Source organism: Nicotiana attenuata, unplaced genomic scaffold (assembly GCF_001879085.1).
Source record: "Nicotiana attenuata strain UT unplaced genomic scaffold, NIATTr2, whole genome shotgun sequence".
NCBI lineage: Eukaryota > Viridiplantae > Streptophyta > Magnoliopsida > Solanales > Solanaceae > Nicotiana > Nicotiana attenuata.
Genome location: NW_017670642.1, coordinates 379,950 through 403,953, shown reverse-complemented (window position 1 = coordinate 403,953; position 24,004 = coordinate 379,950). Strand labels below are relative to the sequence as shown.

The following is a 24,004-nucleotide window of genomic DNA, read 5'->3' as shown; positions in this document are numbered from 1 at the left end:
TTCTTTTTAACACATAAAGTATATATTATAGCACAAATTATAAACCTGGCACTAAGACTGAACCAGGAAGACTACAATTTTTGAAACCCTTCTACACAAGAACAAAAGGATTAGGTTTCCTCCTATACAACATCTTGTTCCTGTAATGAGTCGATGAACTCTAGCATGTTTTCTTCATGTTTAAAACACATGAAATTGATCTTCTGAATAATCTTTGATTTCCCATCAAAACATCTCGCATCTCTTTCCTTCCATAAGACCCAACACACAAAAGCTGGCACAATCTTCTAGATTTTTCTCACTGGTTTTTTCAATCCCCCAACACCCTAGTTGGTTAATAGATCTTCAATGTATAAGGCATGACAAAAGGGAGGTTGAAGAGGTTGAAAACAAAGTTCAGATCTGCCTTCACCATCCACTGCAAGAGAAGATGGCTGCTACTTTCCTCTGGATAAAGTTCAACTTTCCAAAGAATTAGGTATAAAAAGTGGATACAGTAAACCTCTTTTGTAGTAAATATGATACACGTCTTTAATTTTAAATAAGTTTTCTTTTTAGGAAAGTTGAGAAATGTTAACAGCAATCCGATTTAGAAAGTCGGCCAGCTACAGTATCATTTCAACGAGATGTATGATAAGCTCATTCTGTGCTAGATAAGAAGCAACTGCATAGCTGTACCTCATCTACACTGTTTGTCCGACATGCCTCCTTCCAAGTGTTAATGAACATCTTAATTGAATCATCACCATGCGAAAAATCATTTGAACCATTGGAGTCTTGATTCCACATCTGAGAAAGTTTTGATGCCTTTTTATTCCTGCGAGTAAGAAGCTCTGCCTGAACCACATCTCTTTTGGGTGCTTTTTTGGGTAAAGCCATGGAACTCTGAACATCATCAAGTTTTCTTTTACTCTTGGATTGCCCAGTATCCTTACTGTATCTATCACTGCCACTAGCAGTATGTGGGCTAACCTCAACTTCAGCTTTCAAACCCAGCCGCATCATTTCTTCAGAAGCTGATGGGTAAGGACAGGTGGTTGGTCTGTCCGAACTTTTGGTGTTTCCACCTGGGAATTTGCACTGGCTATGTGCAGCACTTTCATCTTGATCATCGTCACTGCTCTCATTTTCTGAACTTGATATAAACCTTATGTGTTTACCACAAAATTCGTCCTCGGTTGAGGAAAATGATTTGACACGTTCACGCATGGCACGGAAATGCTCATCTAACTGCTTCTTCTCTGCAGATAGGAGAGGGCGTTTCCTGATATTTTTGCTGGATTCTTTTTTCACCGTACTAAGATATTTGTTCACGGTGGTAGTTTGGAATTGCCTTGCTTGCTGGATAAATGTAATATGCATCCTGAAAAGGATAAGGAAGGAGTATACATGAGGAAATATGAATGATCAGATTCTGCTGAAAACAGAACACGAATGCCACGGCTAACTATTACATGTCCCAAAATTAGTGAGCATCGGCAGAAGAAGCATGAGAAACACGTGCTAACATGAGCTAGACTATATTAGAAGGTTTAGTCACATACAAGAAAAAGGATCCTCATTCTTCCCTACCAAGATATACAAGATTTTATCAATCCACAAATGTTCAACACTGAAGACTAAATGATGTGACACTGACAGGTGACAAAGACAAGTATCTACTTCTTCAAAAGTGGGGGATACAGCCATAGAGGACTTGAGTGAGGACAATCCAGTCATTTCATTTCTCAATTAATCCACTAGCGAAATAGGATATCACATCTAAACAACAGAAAGTTCCTTAACTAACCGGAAGATATATTTTTTCATGGTTAAATTCTAAGAATAAAGAAGGAAAACTCAAAGCCCCAATTAGAACTCAGCACACACACTCAAGACATTGGCATAGCATCCACAGATGAATGTGAAATACGAATAGAGGACAAAACCTTTAATAGAATATCAAACATAAAAGAGAAGTAACATATAACGCATGCCACATTTTCATGGTTTTCCATGCTAGCATAGCTAAGATTTAAGATATTCAATTGCGGTCATATGGGCATTTATGAAGGTACTACACATGTTTCAGCAAAATGAACATGTGCCTCTTTTTTCAGAAAATAGAGCTAGCCTTACCTGATTAAGTTAGGAAAGAAAGTGTACTCCTTTACAATTCGAAAAGCTAAAGAATCAGAGGAAAAATGACTACAGGGAAACATGACAAATAGAGGAACTTGGTTAATGTTTTGACATTATGGGTGTGTTTGGCATGACGGAAAACATTTTCCGGCAAATGTTTTCCTATTTTCCACTGTTTGGCTGCACAAAATAGTTTGGAAAATGTTTTCCTACATATTACATTTTCCTGAAATTGGAAGAAAATGACTTCCCTATAAAAGTTAGGAAAACATTTTCCAAAAACTCCATTTACCCTCACATCTAACCCCAACCCCCGAAAAGCTAAAGAATCAGAGGAAAAATGACTACAGGGAAACATGACAAATAGAGGAACTTGGTTAACGTTTTGACATTATGGGTGTGTTTGGCATGACGGAAAACATTTTCCTATTTTCCACTGTTTGGCTGCACAAAATAGTTTGGAAAATGTTTTCCTACATATCACAATCACATTTTCCAGAAATTGGAGGAAAATGACTTCCCAAGAAAAAGTTAGAACTCCACTTGCCCTCACATCTAACACCAACCCCCGCCCCCTTCTCTCCCTACCCACCTCTCCCACCCCTCTCTACCAAAAGCTTTCTTTTTACTAATCTCTAACTTTTTCCGTCCCAAACCCCCCCCCCCGACCAAAAAATTATTTTTTTACTTTTTTTTGTTATTTAATTATTTTTGTTTTTTTCGTTTTCTGCACCCCAACCCCCACCCGCACAAAAATATTTTTCCATTTTTCTGCACCACCCACCCCCATCCCACTGCCTCCCACCCATACAAGTTAAAAAGTTTTTTTTTTTGTAATTTCAAATTTCTTATTTTTTCGTTTTCCTGCCACCCCTCCCCCACCCCCACACCCCCCGAAAAAAAAATATTTTTTTATATATTTTCAGTTTTAGTTTTTTCATCTTTCGGTTTACATGTTCGAAATTTTACAAGTTCCAAAGTTATGAGTTCGGAGGTTTATGTTTTTTTTACAAGGCACTTCGGAGGTTTATGTGTTTGGAAGTACGTGTGTGCATTCGATTTATCGATTCGATTTTGACCCTTATCGATAATTACTTATCGATTATCGATTTATACATATGCTTATCATTATCGTTTCAATAAGGTTTCGATTTTTTCGATTTCGATTTATCGATTTTGGGGGCTTATCGATTCGGTTATCGATTACACCAATAAGAAAATTTGCAGGATTCCACGGAAAGTATATCGCTATAAACGCGCCTAACTAATATGGACAAAAAGAAGCTAAAATAAGACGAACACCATTTATAATATAAAAATTGTGTCAACAAGCACATGCAACAAAACTAAAGTAAGGGATCAAATGTATGCCACCAACACTCCAACGGTATAAAAAAAACAAAACAAAACAAAACACATCATCACGGCTAATTCTGTTTTCCATTAATTTGAACTTCATTCCCTTGATCTTTAAATATGATCATTCCTTAAATGTGGTAGAGGAAATAATAGGGTAAGGGACTTAGGGTAAAGGAAAGGGTATAGATTAGGGAAAATAATATTGTATAGCCGCTTTCAAAATAGTAGCGGAATATATATACATTTTGTATGTTATATTAATCTACACAAATAGGTAATTACTCATTTAACAAGTGTCTACAGTCTAGGGGTGTGCATTCGATTTATCGATTCGATTTTGACCCTTATCGATAATTACTTATCGATTATCGATTTGTACATGTGCTTATCGTTATCGTTTCAATAAGGTTTCGATTTTTTCGATTTCGATTTCGATAACAAATAATCGATTCGATTTATCGATAAACCGATTCGAATGCACACCCCTATTTGGAAGTTTACGGGTTTAGAAATTATAAAGTTTACGGGTTCGAAAGTTTAGCGGTTCGGAAGTTAATGAAATTTGTGCGTTCGGAACGTTGTTGGTTCCAAAGTTTATGGCGTCATGTTTATTGTATCTTAAATTATTTATGAATACTCTTGAAAAAGTTATTGTGCTTCGTATTGTTCAAACTGCAGGTTTTACAAATCTAGAGGGTGTTTGGATTGGTTTATTTTATGTGCTTATTGGCTTTTAAGCACTTTTTTAGTTTTTGTGGTGTTTGGCAATGATAAAAATTGCTTAAAAGCACTTATTTTTAGGCATGAAAAGTACAAAAATAAGCCAAATGCCATTGGGTATTACCAACTTATGGCTTTTGGCTTTTGGCTTTTGGCTTTTGGCTTTTAGCTTATAAGCTACTTTTTAAAGCCAATCCAAACACCCTCCTAATCATGTCCCTAAAAGTTATGGATATTGTTGAAAGTACTATAACCATCTTCTAAAAGCTTAAGCTTTTAGAGAGAATACACTTTTATTTATTAATTATATTCTCAGCACGCCTCCTCTCGTGCGGGTCTGATTCATTTTCATGGCCAAGCACGTTGGAATATCTTTTTCCTTTTTGGTAACGGGAGGCAACAAGACTCGAATCCAAGACATTTGCCTGATCTGATACCAAGTTTGAAGTATTTAACCATCTCATCTAAAAGCTTAAACAGTTAGAGAGAGCATACTTTTAATTACTTAGTTATATTCTCAACAGGTACAATTAACAGTTATTGAGTTGATGAACTCACCATTTCTTTTCTCATTGTTTCTTTTTTTCCTTTTGGGTTTGCTTGTTCCCCATCTCATTGTTTCTTTTCACCAATTGATTTTAGCACCATAGATAGAATTCAAGGGTGAGCCCTACCTCTTTCTCATGGAGGCCAACAGTTTCAGCTTTTACCCATATTCTTGTTAAGAGTATTTAAATATTGTTCTAGAATTCTCTCCATGTACTCCATGGCAAGTCTTGGTTGAGTAATGTATTAAGAATGGTGCTAAGTCGAACTGTACTACTATAGGAGAGATGAAAATGTAGTGTTAAATTTACATGATACGCTGGACATGTATTTTAATGTTATTGAGCCAGCACTATATCTGTAATTTCTCAGTATCAGCTTGACACTGCTTTTTAATAAAATCTTATCTCAACAAAAAGAAAAGAGTAACTCTTCCTCCAAAAGAAAGCCATTACTTCTTCCAAGGAACTAGTTTGTTAGCACACCAGTCCAGTACCCCTTGCCAGATTATATGATCATTTCTTCTTGCCCCTAGTGGAAGCCCTATGTAAAAGTAGGAAAGTTTTCCACCTTACATTCCAGAATATCAGCCAACTCCTCAATGCACTCATCTACTTTATATTGAAGATTCTGCTCTTTGCCAAATTGATTTTATGTCTTGTGACTACTTCAAAAGATAATAGAACGCCTTTAAGGTAAATTCGAAATGTACTCGCACTGTAGTTTTGCTAAGCATGTAAAAAAATTGGTTATGATATTAATTGACAAGTACGAGTTACTTTAGCCAGGTCAAGATGGTCTGCTTGGTAAGGTCTACCCTATCAAGTGCCGGTCATGGCCCTAGTTTAAGTCATGACATTCCCACCACGCAAGTTGCACACCCTACACCACAATTATAGCTCTAAAGTTTGTTCACAATGAACTTTATGAGAAGGCAGACACCCCTTGTGTGCCAAAATATAAGCTAATTTTCACATTTAGTTATCTAAAATTTTATAACGATAAGTTTCAATCATTAGGCTATTCTCCTTATTAAAAAAATGAGGCTATTCTACAATATTAAATTGAACATAAATAAAATCTTGTACGAGTGAAAATATGCCACATACCCCAAGCTCTGAATCCGCACACCGAGCTTCTCTCTGGTTTTAGCAGATTTCTTCACGGCGATGAAGTTCAAAAATTCATCTACATTTACTTTTCTATGTTTTTCAGCATCCATGAACTCAGATAGTAAGGACGTTATCTCCTCAGTTGTTATTCTGGAAACTTCTGACATATCAGGGTTGACAGAAAAATAATGGATAATAAGCGGGTGTTTCAACAGCGGACCCAATTCCAGCTCTTCAAACTGCTCAATCCCCTCATTCTTGCTTATTGCTACCTCCAAATCATACAATGTGGTAATTCTTTGAACACCGACAAAGCAGTGGATGAAAGCATTAATCTAAGAAAAGAGATGGGGAAATGAAAATTTAGAATTCCATAAGATTATCTTCTCATGAAAAGAAACCAAATAGATGGTCCACCATAAATATCCACTAAAAATTATCCAAGAAAATACAAAATGGAATTTAAGGTTGATGGTCACCAAAGCTTCACTCTAATTTCACATTGCTTTGGGAAGATTGATTTAATAACCTCTTCCCTTCAACTTGTAAATAATGTACCCCCTATTTGAAGTAAGGGGGTTGGAAATAGAGTGCTGCTTGATGGATCAAAAGGCAAAACAAGAAAAGGTAAAAGGACAAAACAAGTGTATCTATTAAAAGATGAGATGGAGCTCGGTGTAAACAACACATGATGAATTTAGGTTAGCCTCCAAAACCAAAAAATTAAATTGAAGGGAACAAAGCAAAATGAAGTACAGAAAGTAAGAGAGAGAGAGACTACTAAAAGTTAAGCGCCACCAATGTAAATGACCAAGTTGAGCAACAACAATGCATTTGAACAATCTCCATAACCACTGTTTGCCGGTGTCAAAACCAATAAGCACATTGTATACTTTTCTTTTTGATAAGTAAAATTCTAAATAAGCACATCATATACTCATTTTTTGCATAATTTTCTCATGACAAAAAAACTATAGAAATCAAATGCTTACCCTTTTAAGTACACAAAACTGAAACCTTTATCTTGTGTGAACATTTCATGCTCCACATAAGGCATCTTTAATCATTAAATCTCCAGAAAAGCACATACAAATAGCTCAACAGAGTTAGAAAATTCAACTTTCATAAGCAAAGTTCCAAATAATCCATGGGATAAAACTGATTAAAGTTCATAGTAGTCTAAAACATCTTCAGTCAAATTACAAAAAAGAGACCATGAGCAACAAAAAAAGTTCGATCGGTTAACCAAATATACTTTATTTTTAAAAAAGGTCCTTCAAATTTATACATTCCATATTGGGACATGTTGGTAGGTTTATCATGATTCTACAAAAAATAATATTTTACACAACTCTGCAGTTTGCAAGTCACATTCATTTAAACAATGCATCCTCTCTTTTTTTTGATGAAATAATTGGCTTCATTGATGTCATCAAGAAGATGCAAAATATTACAAGAAGCAGAAGCATAGAAGCTTCAAAAAGCAAAAAAAGATCACCTATTAGCTTACTACATATATGCTAACTTAGATACAAAGAGCTAACAAAAGTTCACTCATTTAAACAATGCACCTTGTTTTAATCACTAGAAACTTTCTATATTTTCTGCTGACAGATAAATTTACTCCTAAAAAAGCAGCACATGACCTAAAGTAAAAGTGCTTATATGACTAAAACATATTCTCAACTTCAAAAATTATGAAAAATGAATACAAAGAATCTGTAAAAATACAAAGTTATTGTACCTTCCCTTCGGTAACAATGAGGCGGTTAAGAGAGGGAACTTGTTGCATTTTGAGACCCAAAGAATCCCAAGAATCAGCTTTAAGTATAACCAAAGCAGCTTGTGAAACTTTCCATGCCGATACATTTTCACCTGCCTCTATAAGGTCTCTACGCGCCTTAATTACAGCTCTATCAACTCTCTCAACAGCCTCGTTACCCCTCGAGGAACTCTGCAGAGGCTGCTGAAATTGAAAATTAGGATTTTGTTGGATTGGAAAGTTCGAAAAATTAGGGTTATGAATTGGAAAATTGGGGTTTTGGGGAAAGAAGGGGTTTGAAGGAACGAAATAGTTTGGAGGTTGAGAAGGTATAAAGTTATGATTTTGAAACCCTACATGTGGTACCGGTGGCTGTGGCTGTTGCGGCGGAGGACCGCTGCGCCAGCCGCCACCTCCGCCGCCGTTGCGCGGTGGCTGTCCGTACATTATAAGAGTGCAAGAGGGAAACTAGCAATGGCGGAAGGGTTTAACAGAGGGTTTCAGGGCTGCGCTTTCTTTATATATCCCATGGGTATAAATGAAGAACCGCCAAAAGTAGTTGTTTCCGTTTTTCTTTTCTTTTTTTCATCATTAGGATTTTTTTTTTTTTCTTTTTCAAAAACACTAGGATAAATATTTAACATTTCATAATGGAGTTGCTCGAAACACATTATTTTTAGTTTGGCTTGAAAGTTACGTATGAATATATTGGTTGGTCAACCGAAACTAATTGTATTCACTATCCAAAATATATATAATATATATCTATTTTTGTATATAATATACATATATTAAAAAAATAAATTTTATTAGTTATTATTTTTTAAAGCGATTAAAATTTATACATTTCTCAATATATTTTTAATTAAGTCACATTTGTTAATTTCTTCATATGTCCAAACATAAAATATGTTAATTTTGAATCTTCGAATAAGATATGTAATTTTATGCAGATAATTCCTTGAGTTGGTAAGTTTTAAGAACATTCCATAAGTGCAAAAAGGAAAATGTAGTAAATATGACTTGGGCACAATGAACATTCCAATTTTTCTCTACAGAGATATTTAATATAGCAAAAAGATTCCTCCATAAGTGTCTTTGTATTAATTATAGGCTACAATTAATTGTTAAACAATTGTATTTTCTGTTAACCAAGTGCAACTAATTAAAAAGCAAATATAACCGATATAAAAATTCAACAAAACAAATTTTGGTATTCATGACTACGCACCAAAAATAGGTTATGGTAGTCCAGTTAGTAATGGTTTGAAGAACTATTGAATAAATTTTAGGGTATTATCACTTTTAGCCCGTGTTAAAAACTATTTATATCTGATAGCCGAAAAAAGTATATAAAATTTGTATAATTTTTGTATATAACATACAGATTATATATATATATATATATATATATATATATATATATATATATATATATATATATATATATATATATATATATATATATATGGGGGTCATTTTCCCAACAAATTTGATATGGGATTAACATTACATGAAAAAATAGATACATAATAGGAAGAATTACACAATAGATCACTCCATAAGGTGACCTTGCAGTATTTTAGCCCAATTACATGTTTGAAGATGTGTAGCCAAATATCAATAGACATATATCCGTATTTTTTTTTCTTTTTTTTTTATTCTCCAGATCTTCCGGCGTGAAAGATCCTTGAGTTTCCATTCTCCTTTTTTCCTCAAGTTTATACATACCTATCGCATCTACAAAAATGCAAAAACAGACGCGAGAAACCTAAAGTCTCTTCTTCTTCGATGCTAATCTTGTTAAATTTTAAATATGATTTTGCGAGAAATTTGAAATGGGTATTGTTTGAACTTATTAATAATAGTCTAAGTAGGTTGTATACAAAGTTTGAAGTCATTTGATGGAGTTCTGGACTAGTTTTGAACAAGAATTGCACGTGAAATCGTATAAGAAGTTCGTCGGAGACGTTTATACACTTTTATACAAAGAGGTACATTATGTATATAGTTGTATAAAAGTGTATAAAGATGTATAAGCATTGTAAAAAATGTTCGTGATACCTATATATATATATACGTGTAGAAGAAGAAGAATATGTGAGAGAAATTTACCAAACACATGTAAATAATGTATTATTGTGTATGAGAGTTATTTATACACTATTATATACTATTGATACATTATTATACAAATGAATCATATCAATGGAACTTCACATGTTCTTCTTCTTTCTTGGAGATCTTCTGAAATTTAACTCAAATCTAGCTTAAATCTACTACAAATCACTTTAAATTTAAGTTTTGAACTCCCCTTGATGATTCCGATCAATTGGGACAACACCCAATCAAAACAACTAACAAATCAAAAAACGCAATTTCTGAAATCGAAGCTTTGACACACCTTTAATGGTGACTTCTATTTTCCAAGTTTTTAATCAACCAGTGGAATTAGTATTACACGTGGAATGAGGATAAGACTGAAACCATGCCAATACCTTCTTTCTAGTTTGGTGATCCAACAACCTACCAAGTGAACCTCTTTAGTGCAAACACAGCTCTTTCCACTCCATTGAAGGAAATGATTTTCATATGATTCCAAAAAACTAATTCTTTTATGTATTATTTTTTCTTCCTCATTCAAATAGTGATTGTCGGGTTTGAATATGGAGGAACGTTGATGGAGAAAGTTTGGGATACAAAGTTGGGACAGGAGGAGAAGAAGAACAGAGAAAAGAAAAAAAAATTAAAAGGAGTGTGCTAATGGGTGAAAAGTAATTTTCACATTATATACAACCAGTGCCATACTGAATAAGAGCTTCAAACGTGAACCATTTCTTGATGAGCCATTAAACCAAGTGATAAGGAGTGTAATTCTCCCAAATTTTACCTTTATTATACATATCCTTATACACCCAAAGGGTGGAAACTCAGAAAATTCTAAAATTTACACAATAACTATGTAACTCCGCATAAATACCTATATATAGATTCCAGTGAATGTCTTTAAAACTGTCTTCAACCTTTTTAAAAGCATTACCTTGATTATCACATTCTTCTATATTCACTATTTTCTGCCACTATTTTTCACTTCTGAAAGCACATTTCTTCCTCTTATATTCACTATTAACACCACCAAAGTATGAATCAATCGATTCAAGTCCCTCTAATGCTTGATGATAGGAGTTTATTTTGATGAAGAATTGAAGATCAACCAGCCACCATTGAAGGAATGGTGTTTCGTTTTAGTCAAGAAACATAGCTAGACTCGAAACAAACAGCCAACTTCAAACTGGGTATTACTTATATTTCTTCTCCTCGAGCTTAATTTCTTGGCTCATTTTGTGTCAATTTTTGACTCGCACTTGTCGTCTTCGAGATATGGGAAAATGTTAATTATGGTTTTGGTGAAGATGGAGGGGGTCAATGGTGGAGAGATGCTGGGGACAGTTTTCTACTCTGCAACAAAAGCAGCTAGACGACAGTTTTCTACTATATAGAAACACATTAAGAAGCATCAGCACAAGTTTAAGACTATCCCTCTTTGAAAAACAAGAATTGTCAGTATTGACTACACATTATCAGTTCACACCTTTCTACTAACTAGTAGTTCTACATAAGAGAGCATACTGGCCAGAGCATAAGAGAATGAGCTTATTGGTGCATCATGTGGCAATAATGATGCTCAAGTGTATATTTTTGTCCTAAATATAACATCAAAGTAATGAAAAATACACGCATCCCATTAACCAGAAAAATAAATTCCAAGCTCAAAATATGGTACTAGAAAATCCTCAATCATCTGAGTAGCTATGCCAGGATCGCGTTATGGCTGGCAAATAGAGGTCAAACTCAGTCATATGAGAAAGTGCGTTCTGTTTCATGCGCTCACTGCTTCTTCTTCCACCTCCTTGTTCTTTTTTCTTTTACTTGTGTTGTTTGTACCCTGTTGCTGTTGCTCGGCCTTCTTTTGAGCTCGAATCATGGCTCTCCTTGTACGAGGGCGCAGCTCACGAACTTGTCTAGGAGGCATCACATACGGCTCTAGAGGTCTGTCACTAAAAGGGTGCTCATCGCCAGCAAAAATCCTCAATTTCCGATCTCTATCCTGCATAACAAACAAAGTATTGACATAAACATAGAAACAAATTGACAGAAGTTAACTTATCACTAAACAAGAACCATTTGGTAAACTTAAAGATGGACGGTTTAATTGTAGCATGATGGTTGCTATTTAAGGAGAAAGGGCGGAGGACATTTTAGAATTATTTCCAGGAGGAAGTTCTATTTTGTATGTTCCTCTTATGCTGCTTGGAAGGGCTAAAAGGGAAGCAAGAGGGATTTACCTTTCCCTTCCCATCCACTCTTAAGGGGAAGGTGCCCAACCATAAAGAAATTTGTGTGCTTAAATCATAGGATGACAAAAATTACAACAAAAATTTAGCAAGTCAAATCACACCATTAAGTACTTCATCAAGGCTGCAGCAGGGGCATTTTAGAATTCAAGTAAAATATGCATACAACAATCTAATATCCTGCAAAATTACTTATCGAAAGATCCCACAAGATTGGGCTATGAGTTAGAAGTTGCACATTATTAATGCATGGCATTATCTAAAGAGAATGTACTGAAGTATAGATAACTTTTGCAATTACTTCTTCCTTTTGCAGGTATAGTTTATCTGATAACTAAGAGCTCAGTGACGATTTCTCATACAATTATTGCTAAAAAAAATTAGGTACATTATCTTATAATGAAGAGCCAAGTGATATTTATAACTTCTAGTCAGGCAAAATTAAATCTCCAGACAGCCATTTAAAAAAATTCCATTATAATTCTACAGATAGCGGCTAAACAGAGAGTGTGTTGAGAATATAAAGACAACTCATAAGTGAAAGCCCAAAGTAAAGAGCCCGTCACACTTTCTTGTTGCTGTAATATATGAAGACACACACTTCTACATATTTATGGTGCAAACTTTTCCTGTCATGATAGGCCTTTGCAGGGAATACCCAAATATTGCCCTCTATCCAAAAGTGTAAATAAGCAATCTGACAGTTGTGCAAGAACTTATTTGATTAAAAAAATACTAAAAAGATCATAATAACGTCACTTACATCACGCAGCTTGTTTCTTGGTAACATACGCAGGACAGCTTTGCGAATAACTTCTGTTGGATCCTTAGCCATCTGGTCTTTCAGACTCCTCTCTTTTAGGTGGCCTATGTAACTATAGAGGCATTCAAGAAATAGATATTATGAACACTAATAAAACTGTAGAAAGATCCGTCCACATTATACTTTTACAATTTATTCAGCCTTTTGCCTTTGCCTTTACTTCTACCATAATCATGAAACACCAATTTTACAAATAATTCAACATGGCACGAGTAACAACATCAAAAATACTTACCCAGTGTGCCACCTATAGAACTTATCAGTGAGTTTTCTCCCGGTGACACAGACATCCTTTGCATTGAGCACAATGCACATATCTCCTTCCTCACGGTTAGGTGTGTACGTTGGTTTATCTTTGCCTTGAACCACGGTAGATATCTGTGATGCCAGCCTTCCCAGGACCTATACAAGGAGTTTGCTATTAGTAGATTGAAGATAGGTCGATATTGATGCTTCAACAAAGAAGGCGAAACTAGCATGCAGTCTTAGCAAAGACCACTAAAAGAATATTGTGTTAATGCTTAATACTGAATCAAGGAAGATGGTTAGCAGGAAAAGAAAACAAAAAAAGAAAAAGAAATAAGCCTCAACTGACAACCAATATACTAATGTAGAGCAGTATGACAAACCATGGAACTTCATTATCAGAATCGTGAGCATTCAACTTATCACATTTTATATACACTCATCCCTTGTACTGCAGCATAAATCCCCTCTTAACACCTTCACTCCCCACAGTAGAGGAACCCAAAAGTCATAAGGAAATTGATATTTGCATGTCATTCCTTATTAATCTCCAACAAACTTTTCACTGAGATGCTTATTTCGTTTTTCTTATTTGTTTCGATAATCAAAATTGAGGGCATTCCAACCTGGCCTTTGGCATCAAACACTCTCCATCTTAGACCTTCCAGATTGATACGTCTTATACCAGCAAGAGCTTTCTGCAGCATCATAAAAATAATTGTTAACAGTCATGAAGTACAAGAAGAAGAAAATATCTTAAGCAGCACAATGTGACCAAAAGAAAAATTAAATCATGACATCAGGTGAAACTTTTTGAACTATCAACTGCGGAACATTTTAACAGAGCATATGAGTAATGGGCCTAAACATCCAACCACAATGTTATCCTAAAGATGATTTTTCGCTGCCGAACATTCATTTGCTTCGCTTCTGGACAAGACTATTGTGAAACTATGCCTACTAATCTTTTCCACAACAACAACAACAACTACGCCTCAGTACCAAATCAAGTTGGCCTACTACTCTTTTCTAACGATTAGAAATTCTCGGCATTGGCTTCCTTGAGGTAGATTTCAGGAGGTTGCCAAATTTATCAACCAAAAAAAAAAAAGAAATTAAGAGCTTCACAAAGTTCTGAAAACACAGCGGATAAAATCTCAAAACGGCAATTCACTAGCAGACCTTCCTAACCCTTTTCTGCAAGGTGGCAAAAGGAATGTTAACTTTCAGGCATATTACGACAACACTTCCCATAACGTCAAAGTAATAAATTTATTCAAGTCTAAGAGGGATATCAGCCTGAACAAAGTTATCCTTAGCGTGGTATCCTAGTTATCCTTAGCGAGGTGTCCTTGAGTGGCCAATAACTCAGAACACTTATTTCATTCCCACAAAGTTCGTTACAGTATGCACTAACCAGGCTTCCACATCATCAGCCCCATCACTGCAATGAGAAATAGCCCTCGCACCCCCTTATCAGAACACTTATTTCTTTTCCTCAAAGCATGTTTGAGTATGGACTAACCTGGCTTCCACCTCATCAACTCATCAACTACCTATGTTGTACGGGAGAAATTAGCTTGGTGACTCAAAATCTGTTCCAAGCATGTGAACTTAGTTCAAGCTAAGGTCTTGACTTCAATCTGTCTTTAATTAGATAGAGTTTGTCTTAAGGGTATGCTTCTTATTTTCAAGAGCACTAGTATCCTATTCTTGAGGGAATAAACTTAATATCATACAGAAACACGCCCAGAAGTAGAGCAATTTAAGTAACTTCATATAAATTTGAGGTTTTAGAGGCTACACTTATATCAAATGTGAACCTTTTGGTATAATATGTAAGTTAACCACTCAAGAATAAAGACACTAGACAGCTTATCAGGATGGAGTGGTAGCATAGTCAAGGAGTAAATCTCAACAGATTGTGAAGACTGCATAAATGCTAAAAATATTGATTTCCAACCCCAAAACCTTCTCTTTTTCGCTTTTCTTTAGTTCTCGTAGATCCAGTCTAGAAACAGCTTCAACCATAAAGAAAGGGAAAAATGAAGATAATGTAACATGAATAAATACAGCAAGTAAAAGATGGTATTTTTACTTAATTTTAGAAAATAAAAATTGAATCTTTGCTTGAATTTAGTCCATACATTTTGTATATGCAGAAATATCTCTAAAACACTATAATGCAATACGGAATAAAAAAATGATATAAAAAAACGCACTATAATAAAAAATGATAAAAAGCAATAGAATAAGCAAGTGAAAAACGAGCTTGCCTTAATATTGCCACTAAAAGGCTGTCCCACGGCTGCCATTTCCACTCCCAAGACTCAGTTATTCTTCCCACTCTATAAAATAAACCACTTTCACATTGTCAAAAAAAAAAAAAAAAATTAACTGAAAAAAGACATTTCACAGATTTTCATCTAATAAATTCGTGAATTAAAAAGAATAAACGAAAGGAGAATAAGGGCTAAACTTCATAAGGATCAGAAGTTCATACTCTGCAATACAATCCCAGAATAAAAAAAAATCCCTTTAAACAAGTAAAAGAAGAGGTCCAAAAAACACAATTTTTACATGAAACACCTTCACATTGTTAGTAAAATTCACTGAAAATAGACATTTCGCAGCTTTTCATATCTGAATGCCTGAATTTTAAAAATAAAATAACAAAATAGAAAATGAAATTACGAAGACAATCTGAAAAAAAAAAAAAAAGGTTTTACTTTATAAGGATCACGAGTTCATACTCTTCTATGGAACTACAATTTCTACAACAAACAAATAAAAATGGAGGAAAATATTTCACCTTAGAGCTACTTCAACAGGAGTTAGTTAGGGTTTAAGTTGGAAAAAGGTTTTGGGAGTAACTGAAGAAAGAGCTTCGCTGAGAGAGACTGAGGGGGATTCTGGAGTAGGAAAAGAATGTTTGGGCCTTCGATATTTTGGGCTGACTATATGCTCGAGCCAAATTTGCTGCGAAAATTTCACGGTATAGCCAGTTTTCGGACTGGTCAGTTAAAAATAGCCAGCGTTTACCAAGTTAATGAAAAGTAACCACCGTTTTACTGCAATAGAGACCGGTCCAGCATAATATACTGGAGTTCGGTGCACTTGTGTATGAACTCCAGCATATTATGCTGGACCGGTATACTTTGTTGGCTCCAGTATATTGTACTGGAGACTGGAGCACTGGTGCTCCAAACTCCGATATATTATACTGGACCATTATACCTGCTGGAAGCCTGGAACTCCAGTATATTATGCTGGAGTTCTAGTGTATTTATGCTGGAACTCCATCATATTATGCTGGAGTTCCAGCATACTATCCTGGAACTCCAGTATAATATGCTGGAGTTCAAGTATACTTATGCTGGAACTCCAGCATAATATACTGGAGTATTTTCCGATTTTTGAACAGTGTTTTCGCTCAGATTTATCTTTACATAAAAAGTGGCTAAATTTCGATTACTTTTGAAATTGGCTATTTTTGAACGACCAGTTGTAAATCTGGCTATTTATAAAAATCACCCCAATTTGCTTCTTTGGTTGAGATTTTTACACGATTGCTCCCTATTTAAAGATTAATTTCATAAATAATTAGCATTCTTTGTTTATTTCAAATATGATAGATGTTTCTTATCTTTTTAACAGGATAGAAAGATTATGTGGTTATTTAAAAATTTACTGTCCCACAAAACAAGCAATCCGTTTCTACCTTACGCTAATTATGTCACTATTATTAATTTGGTACCTTCTCTCTCTTTCATAAAGTTATGGTAATTTCTCAAAAAAATTCTCAATTCTACCATCTCTCAGTTCTTTGAGGATTCATCTTCTGGACATTATATATTACTATATACTAAGTATAATATATAAAAATACATGTGATGCACATAAAATATACATTATATACTGCACATATTTTTTGTATAATATATTAATATACATGTGATGCACATAAAATACATATATCTATATATATATATATATATACGCACACTATATACTACTTTTTAGTGTTTTGTATAGTTTTTGAAAGAAATTTATATTTTTTTTGCCTTAATCTATATCTATACTATATTAAAAGCATGAAGGCCCTTAGCGAAATGTCGTTCACCTTTTTTACCCTCTAAAACTTGATTTCATACTAGACGAATTAGTCATTTCATTATTTCTCTTAATCTTTTTAGGACTTTAAAATTACCTGATTTTTGTTATTATATCTTTTCTTAATCCTTTTTTGAAGTATATATGTAAAAAGTCATAATATTTGACAACATGTAACACATTAATTATCAAACCTAACGTGAGTAATTTTCCATCCAAAGAAAAGCTACATTTCCATTGTTAGATATCCTTCGACAAATACAAGAAGTATAAAAAGAAATCAAGAAAAATAGTTTAAAATTTAATTTTACACTCAAAATAGTTATTTAATTATTTTTCTAACTTTTAGGACGTTAAAATTAGCTGAAATTTTACTTATTATATTTTTTTTTATTTGAACTATGTAAAAATCTTAATATATAGAATTACATAACGTGTAATATATTTATTAAATCAAAACTAACGTGAGTATTTGCCATTCAAAGCAAAGCTAAACTTCCGTTGTGATATCCTTCCATTGTGATATTACCATTGTTTCAGCTATCGTTTCTCGTTTACTATAATTTAAGGGTCTAAAAAAATAACTTTATCAATTAACATTTGAATATTATAATAAAATAACAATAAACATTGGTTTTCTACCTTATTTTTTGTGACCTTTATTTTATATGATCATTCGATTAAAATTTTCGTATGATAACCTACATATGAAGTCTTTTTTGTTTTGTTTTTCTTTTTATAATCATTCTAATAAATGACAACTTCCTATATTTACGTTATTTTTTATAAAGTATTAACTCTAATATTAGAGTATTTTTTAAGATTTAATATTATTATTTATTTTTATGGAGCTAACGGGCTAAAAAGGATCAATTGTTATCATATTTAATAACTTATACTTTTTTATTTAATATTATTCAATAACTCACATTATCTAATATTTTTTTCGTATTTTTAAAAAAAGTATATATTTTTTGATATAGGCGCGTGCCCTAATACTAGTAAAATAAAGAGTCCCTGAAAGGTAGGGACTTATTGGGAGTCTATTTTTACTCAATTCATGATTCTTGGAACATAATTGTATGTGATTTTCGGTTAAAGGTCCATTTTTTGGATAGTTAATTAATGAACGTAAATTTCCTTTGGCCAAATATGAAATATGCGATTTTTGCTGCTACATATATATTATAATGTTAATTTTAATATTGTCTAGTTATGAAACTTGCCCTTTTTGGTTTAATGTCGAAATTAACCCAGATAGCCGTCCACCTAACTGTTTAAATTAAAAACGGTAAAAATAGCACGGGCTAGTCAGGTTTTGGACTGGTAATCAAAAAATAGCCATCGTTTGCAAAGTTCTTGAAAAATAGCCACTTTATTGCTGAAACACAGAAAGTTCCAGCATAATATGCGGGATCATGGAGCTCCTGCGTATAATTCCAGTTTATTATGTTGGAAGTCCAGCACATGAAAAGTTCCAACATAATATATTGGATTATGAAACTCCTACATATAAACTTTCCGCATATTATGTTGAAACTCAGCACATTATATTGAAGCTCATATGTAAAAATATTCGAACTCCAACATATTATGCTGGAATATTTCTCGATTGTTAAGGTATTTTTATTCATAGTTTAATTTTTATATGAAAAAAGTGGCTAAATTTCGATTACCAGTTGTAATTTTGTAAATCTGGCTAACTTTTTACTCTCCCCTCCTTCCACCCCCCCCCCCCCCAAAATAAAAATGATGAGGTATAATATATGGATATTTAATGTATTATATATGTATAGTGTATAATCAATGTATAAACTACGTATATGGCTAGAAAAAGTAAACAATTAATACAGATGGCTATTCGTATGAAGATCCTTTTAATGTCCCACCATCTTTAAAGAATTAATTAAAATAGCCACTCATCCATCTGATTAAGTTAAAAATAGCCCACAAATGTATAACATATGTATAATTTATGTAATATATATATATATATATATATATATATATATATATATATTGGCTAAAAAATAAATAATAAATTCGACCGACTATTTGTATAAATATCTCGCCATTCTGTGTGATAAATGAGGCCCATCTAAACAAAACTAAAGAGTAGTATCTCGATTAATTGGGGATAAAGACTCTTCTAAGGGGTCGTTCGATTGGGAAACAAGTTATCCCGGAATTAATAATTTCGAGATTAGTTATTCCAGGATTGTTATCCCACCCTCTCATAGCGATAAAAATAACATTATAATCCTGCATTAATTAATCCTTGGATTAGTTATACCGCGATTTTATTCAAATAAAATATGGGATAAACTAATCTCAAATTTAATCCCATAATTAATTATCCTTATCCCTCATATCAAACGAGTCCTAAGGCTACACATCCTGCAATGTATTTAAGAAGAAGTTGCAACTTAAAAGGTATATACTTTTTTTTTTTTTTTTTTTTGGGGGTGCTTCTTCTTTTCACATAGAAGAAAGAAAGTGAATGCAAGTATGTATAATGCTTCAATCCCAAATTTAACTCCATTGAGCTACATTAACTCCAGTTCACACCTCCAATAACTAACGAATATTACGCATAGCCACCTATAGTTACTTAGCGTGAAAGATATGGTGATAATATTACAAGAACTTCAAATTTCAATTACTAATGGATGTGACCAATTTCATGAAGATATGTATCGTTTTGGTCCCAAATATGTAAGAAAATTATATCAAATTGGTCAAAGCTAAACTTTCAACTACACAATTTGAACTAGGGTATGCATAATTTGGTAAATACCGATTTCGTATCGAAACCGAAAATTTTGGTATTTGGTATTTGATATTCGATATTTTGGTATTCAGTATGGTATTTGGTTTAAGTTTTTTAAAAAAAATTGGTATTTGGTATTTTAAAATGAAATACTGAAATACCGATATCGTACCGAAATATATATTATATTACACAATACACATTTTATTAATTATAACATAAGTATAAGGAATCTAAAATTTTACATTCCTTTATTCTCTAAGTTTATCAATTAACTCTAAGCAAGTAACAAGACATTTCTCTAAGTTTTCTCTCTCTAGGTTGGTATATGTTGGTTTTGGACAAACTTTTGTCAACAAACGTTTTTAGTTTTGTACTTTTGAGTACTTTAATTAAGAATATTACCGTCTATGACTCTATGCACTAGTTAGTATTCAAACCGCATATTTCGAAATTACCGAACCGAATAAACCGAAACCGAAAGGAGAAAAACCGAACCATACCGAACTTAATTAGGTACGGTATTGGTATAGAATTTTACGAAATCGAATACCGAATCTACCGAACCGAAATATATAAATACCGTACCGTACCGATCGACGCACTCCCCTAATTCGAACTTCATGAGACATTGTCCTGAAATTTCAACTACATAATTCGATTCTATAGAACATGGAAGGGGAAAAAAGATATATTCACAAACACGGTTTTATTTCAAGGGCACGCAAAGAGTTAGCCAATTGACTACCTAAAAGAAAAAAGAAAAAGATACATTCAATTTGTGGCAAACAAAATGCAAATTAAATCACTTGAATATCCACACATTTAAGTGAAAAACAAAAGATTATCGTCACATTTTTGCTTCAAAAAAATGAAAAGCTTGTTTTACAATTTTTATTAACCTTTACCCAAAGAGAAACAAATTTTTATTAACCAAATATCAAAAGATATTTTGAAAAGAATTAAAGACTTTTATTTCTTGATGTTTGTTCGAAATAAAGTTATTGTAAAAATTGAAAAATAGTTACTTATAATTTAACTCTTTTGTAAAATTTAATTATATTTTAATATACTTAGTTACAAATATACCTCAAAGGGGATTGTAAGTGTAAAATTTTCATTGGATAAGGGGTGTAACTGTTTAACTTTAAAACACAGGGGTGTGTCTGAAGTAAGTATTTTTTTGCAATTTATATTTAAAGTACCTCGTATACACTTATACGAGGTACTGGTTTAAAATTTTTCCTCTCTTTCATACGAGAAAAATCCCTAATTCCCGTTCTGATTTCAGGAATTCAGGTAATTCTATAAACAATGTTTCCATTTTCTTAAATATAGATTTTGCTCAATTTGAATTGAAAGTTTCAATGTTTTTCTCTTCATAATCCGAATGGATTTTTGTGTTGATTATGATCTTGTGGTGTTAATAGTTGTTTTAAGTTTTCAATTTTTATTTTTATTTTGTGGTTTTGAATTTGTACTTGGTTTGGACAGTTAAATTTCTTTACTCGAATTATAATAGAGAACTAAAAATTTCAAAGTGTAAATGTATCAGTTATAATTAGCATTTTCCAGTATAAGGAACGTGTTTAGCTTATCAAAATCCTATCAAAGATAAATATATGAATTAAGTAGTTGGTTTTAGCAGTATTGTCTAAGGCTCATTTGATGCGCGCCCTAAAGCTAAGAGAAGCTCAGGCTAGGGGGTTCACATCACTTAGGCTATGCTTCAGTGTAGGCAAGGCACTACGTCGAGCGCCTCATTGCCCATAAGTTCTATCTTGGATAGAACCGTACTAAACATTAGACATGATTTGCAAAAACATATATTATTTGTTAAGAAAATCATTACGAATGAAGCTATTACTTTTTCTTGCGTTACATATGTACTTTCATTTGCTTCTTCCTTGCGTCTTTTTTTTAACTGAAGCCCACACTTTAATTGCACTTTGCAAGTAAAGCCCTGATAGACCTGGAGCGCTTTCTAACACTTTTCGCCTTTTTGCAACACCGGGCTTTAGGAGAATTGGTAGCTATTTTGATTTTCTGAAACGTTCTTAGAGTTTAGGATGATAATTTGCAAGGCGACATATTTAATTCATAACAAGTACGAAAGTTTTGATGAAACAATATAATAGCACTACGTGTTAGTTGCAGATTTGAAGTGCTTATAAGAGATCAAAATGGGTGAGGAGGGTGGTACTGTGAAGGAGAAGAAAGTAGTTTTTGTGACGGTCGGGACAACTTGCTTTGATGCTCTAGTAAGAGCTGTGGACACTCCAGAAGTTAAGAAAGAGTTGTTCAGGAAAGGCTACACCAATATTCTGATCCAGATTGGTCGTGGATCATACATCCCCACCAAGGTAACGTGACATTTCACTCGACATCATTTCTCTTTGAACTGAGTACTAAATTTTCCTACATTTGGTTTCTATTCTTGTTCTGTATGCAAAATCTTGTTTGTCTTTGATCTGAAGAAAAAGAGATGAGAAGTAAGAATTCAGAACTGAAGCCGAGTTGGCTGATTAAGGGTACTGACTACGAGTTAGTGGCACTTTAGAAGTGCTAATTTGCTAGTAGTTTCTGGAAATAACTACTCTTTCCAACAAAATATGGATTCATCTTACATGTCAAACTTATATTAGACTTGACAACCTGCTTGGATACATAGGTAACTTGATGATAAAAAATTGTAGAGCATATATTCAGTTGGAAATTCCAAGCTCAGGGATCTCTGTCTAATTTCAGTTTAGTTTTGCATAACTGAAGAAATTACCTTTATTCAAATTACAGATGTCCTTTTAGAGAGGACACCACTGCTTAAACCAAATCTAAATGCGACTTCGAGTTTATGTGCTGATACGCTGATATGTTGCTTTAGCCTGAATGGAAAATGTAGGTTTAGCCCATGAATCTCAGGTCATTTTACACGGGTGAATGCGTCTCATCTTCTGTTTGATGTTCAATACAAGGGATAGATTGGCCCAGTATTACAAGGAACTACGTTTTGGTTCTTATGGGTGCTAATATCTTGGCCCAGTATTATGAGGCGCTATGTTTAGGTTCTTGTGGATGCTTGCATCTCATTATACCTAAGGACCAGAATAGTTTTCTATGGTAAGAATTCAGGATGTTTTATCTGCACATTTGATGTTAGGGCATGAACTTGTCGAATGCAAATAGAAATACTAGGTTAGTAACTGCAAAATGTTTGTTTTCTGGGTTTTCATTGTTCATTACTTTATTTTGATGGCCAAGTTGTCCTTCCCCAATGGACTGGTTATCTATGTCAAGCATTCTTATGCAATGTGCAAAATGTCTTTTGCCTTTTTTAGATCTGTCTGTTGGAAAATACACTCATAGATATCATTGTTTGCAACATTTCCAGCCCGATGTGACAACTCTTCTTGCCTGCCAATGACTCTTCCTCTATCTCCCCATTGTTCAAATCTTACTGTAATCTTTTCAGTCGACCGTGGAAAATGGGTCTGCAGTTCTGGAGTATTTTACATTTTCATCAAGCATAGCTGACTACTTGAAGGAAGCATCGCTTGTTATCAGTCATGCAGGTATATTAAGGATGACGGCTAATTTAACTTTATCTAGTCAATTTAGTTTTTTGCTACTTTTCCTATGCCTTTTCATCCTCTCCTTCCCTCTCTCCCTCTGTCAAAACAATTCGCCAACACTCTACAATTAGAAGCTGTTATACTATATTTTCTCTAACTGAGAAATTTAGCTTATTCATTCAGAAAATACGTTTGCATGATGGCAGAAACATGAGTATGTCTAAATTCTAGATGCCCTTTGTGGTTTTATATGTAAAAGTAACGAAAACCTATGTAAAATTCTCTCATAAGAAGCTTTTAAACTTTTTCATTCTGTTTTAGTGTTCATGGTGACTTGCTGAGTGTTAAGATATCTACTCCAGCGGAATAAAGCTGATATTTTGTAATTTGATAAGCTTTCCTCTATATCTTATACATGTAACTGTAACCTTCTCAAAAAAAAAAAAAAAAAAAAAAAAAAACTATGTAATTAGTATTTAGTAATTACTAACCTTACGTCTCTACTCCT

General features: G+C 33.6%; 3 protein-coding genes across 4 annotated transcripts in view; 1 reads left to right on the top strand and 2 right to left on the bottom strand.

The window, feature by feature from the left end:
* Positions 1 to 8,138, bottom strand: part of LOC109241829 — a 36,112-nt gene extending 27,974 nt beyond the window's left edge. The window contains exons 1-3 of the mRNA XM_019408644.1: positions 7,603 to 8,138; positions 5,856 to 6,193; positions 679 to 1,363 (exon numbers count right to left, since the gene is read on the bottom strand). Coding sequence (XP_019264189.1) covers positions 679 to 1,363; positions 5,856 to 6,193; positions 7,603 to 8,067 — 1,488 coding nt within the window. The 5' untranslated portion in view covers positions 8,068 to 8,138. The remainder of the gene's footprint in view (positions 1 to 678; positions 1,364 to 5,855; positions 6,194 to 7,602) is intronic.
* Positions 8,139 to 11,135: 2,997 nt separating this feature from the next.
* Positions 11,136 to 15,969, bottom strand: LOC109241828 (50S ribosomal protein L13). Its single transcript, XM_019408643.1, has 6 exons — positions 15,857 to 15,969; positions 15,321 to 15,392; positions 13,671 to 13,742; positions 13,034 to 13,200; positions 12,739 to 12,850; positions 11,136 to 11,728 (listed from the first exon to the last, which is right to left on the bottom strand). Exons 2-6 carry the CDS (start codon positions 15,357 to 15,359, stop codon positions 11,501 to 11,503), a joined length of 618 nt encoding a protein of 205 aa, XP_019264188.1. The 5' UTR covers positions 15,360 to 15,392; positions 15,857 to 15,969; the 3' UTR covers positions 11,136 to 11,500.
* Positions 15,970 to 21,138: 5,169 nt separating this feature from the next.
* Positions 21,139 to 24,004, top strand: part of LOC109241827 (UDP-N-acetylglucosamine transferase subunit ALG13 homolog) — a 3,677-nt gene continuing 811 nt past the window's right edge. The window contains exons 1-3 of one of the 2 annotated variants that reach the window (XM_019408641.1): positions 21,139 to 21,226; positions 22,085 to 22,290; positions 23,397 to 23,496. In XM_019408641.1, the coding sequence (XP_019264186.1) occupies positions 22,111 to 22,290; positions 23,397 to 23,496 (280 nt within the window). In that variant the 5' untranslated portion in view covers positions 21,139 to 21,226; positions 22,085 to 22,110. Of the gene's footprint in view, positions 21,227 to 22,078; positions 22,291 to 23,396; positions 23,497 to 24,004 lie in introns of both variants that reach the window. The other variant, XM_019408642.1, reaches the window with a different exon arrangement.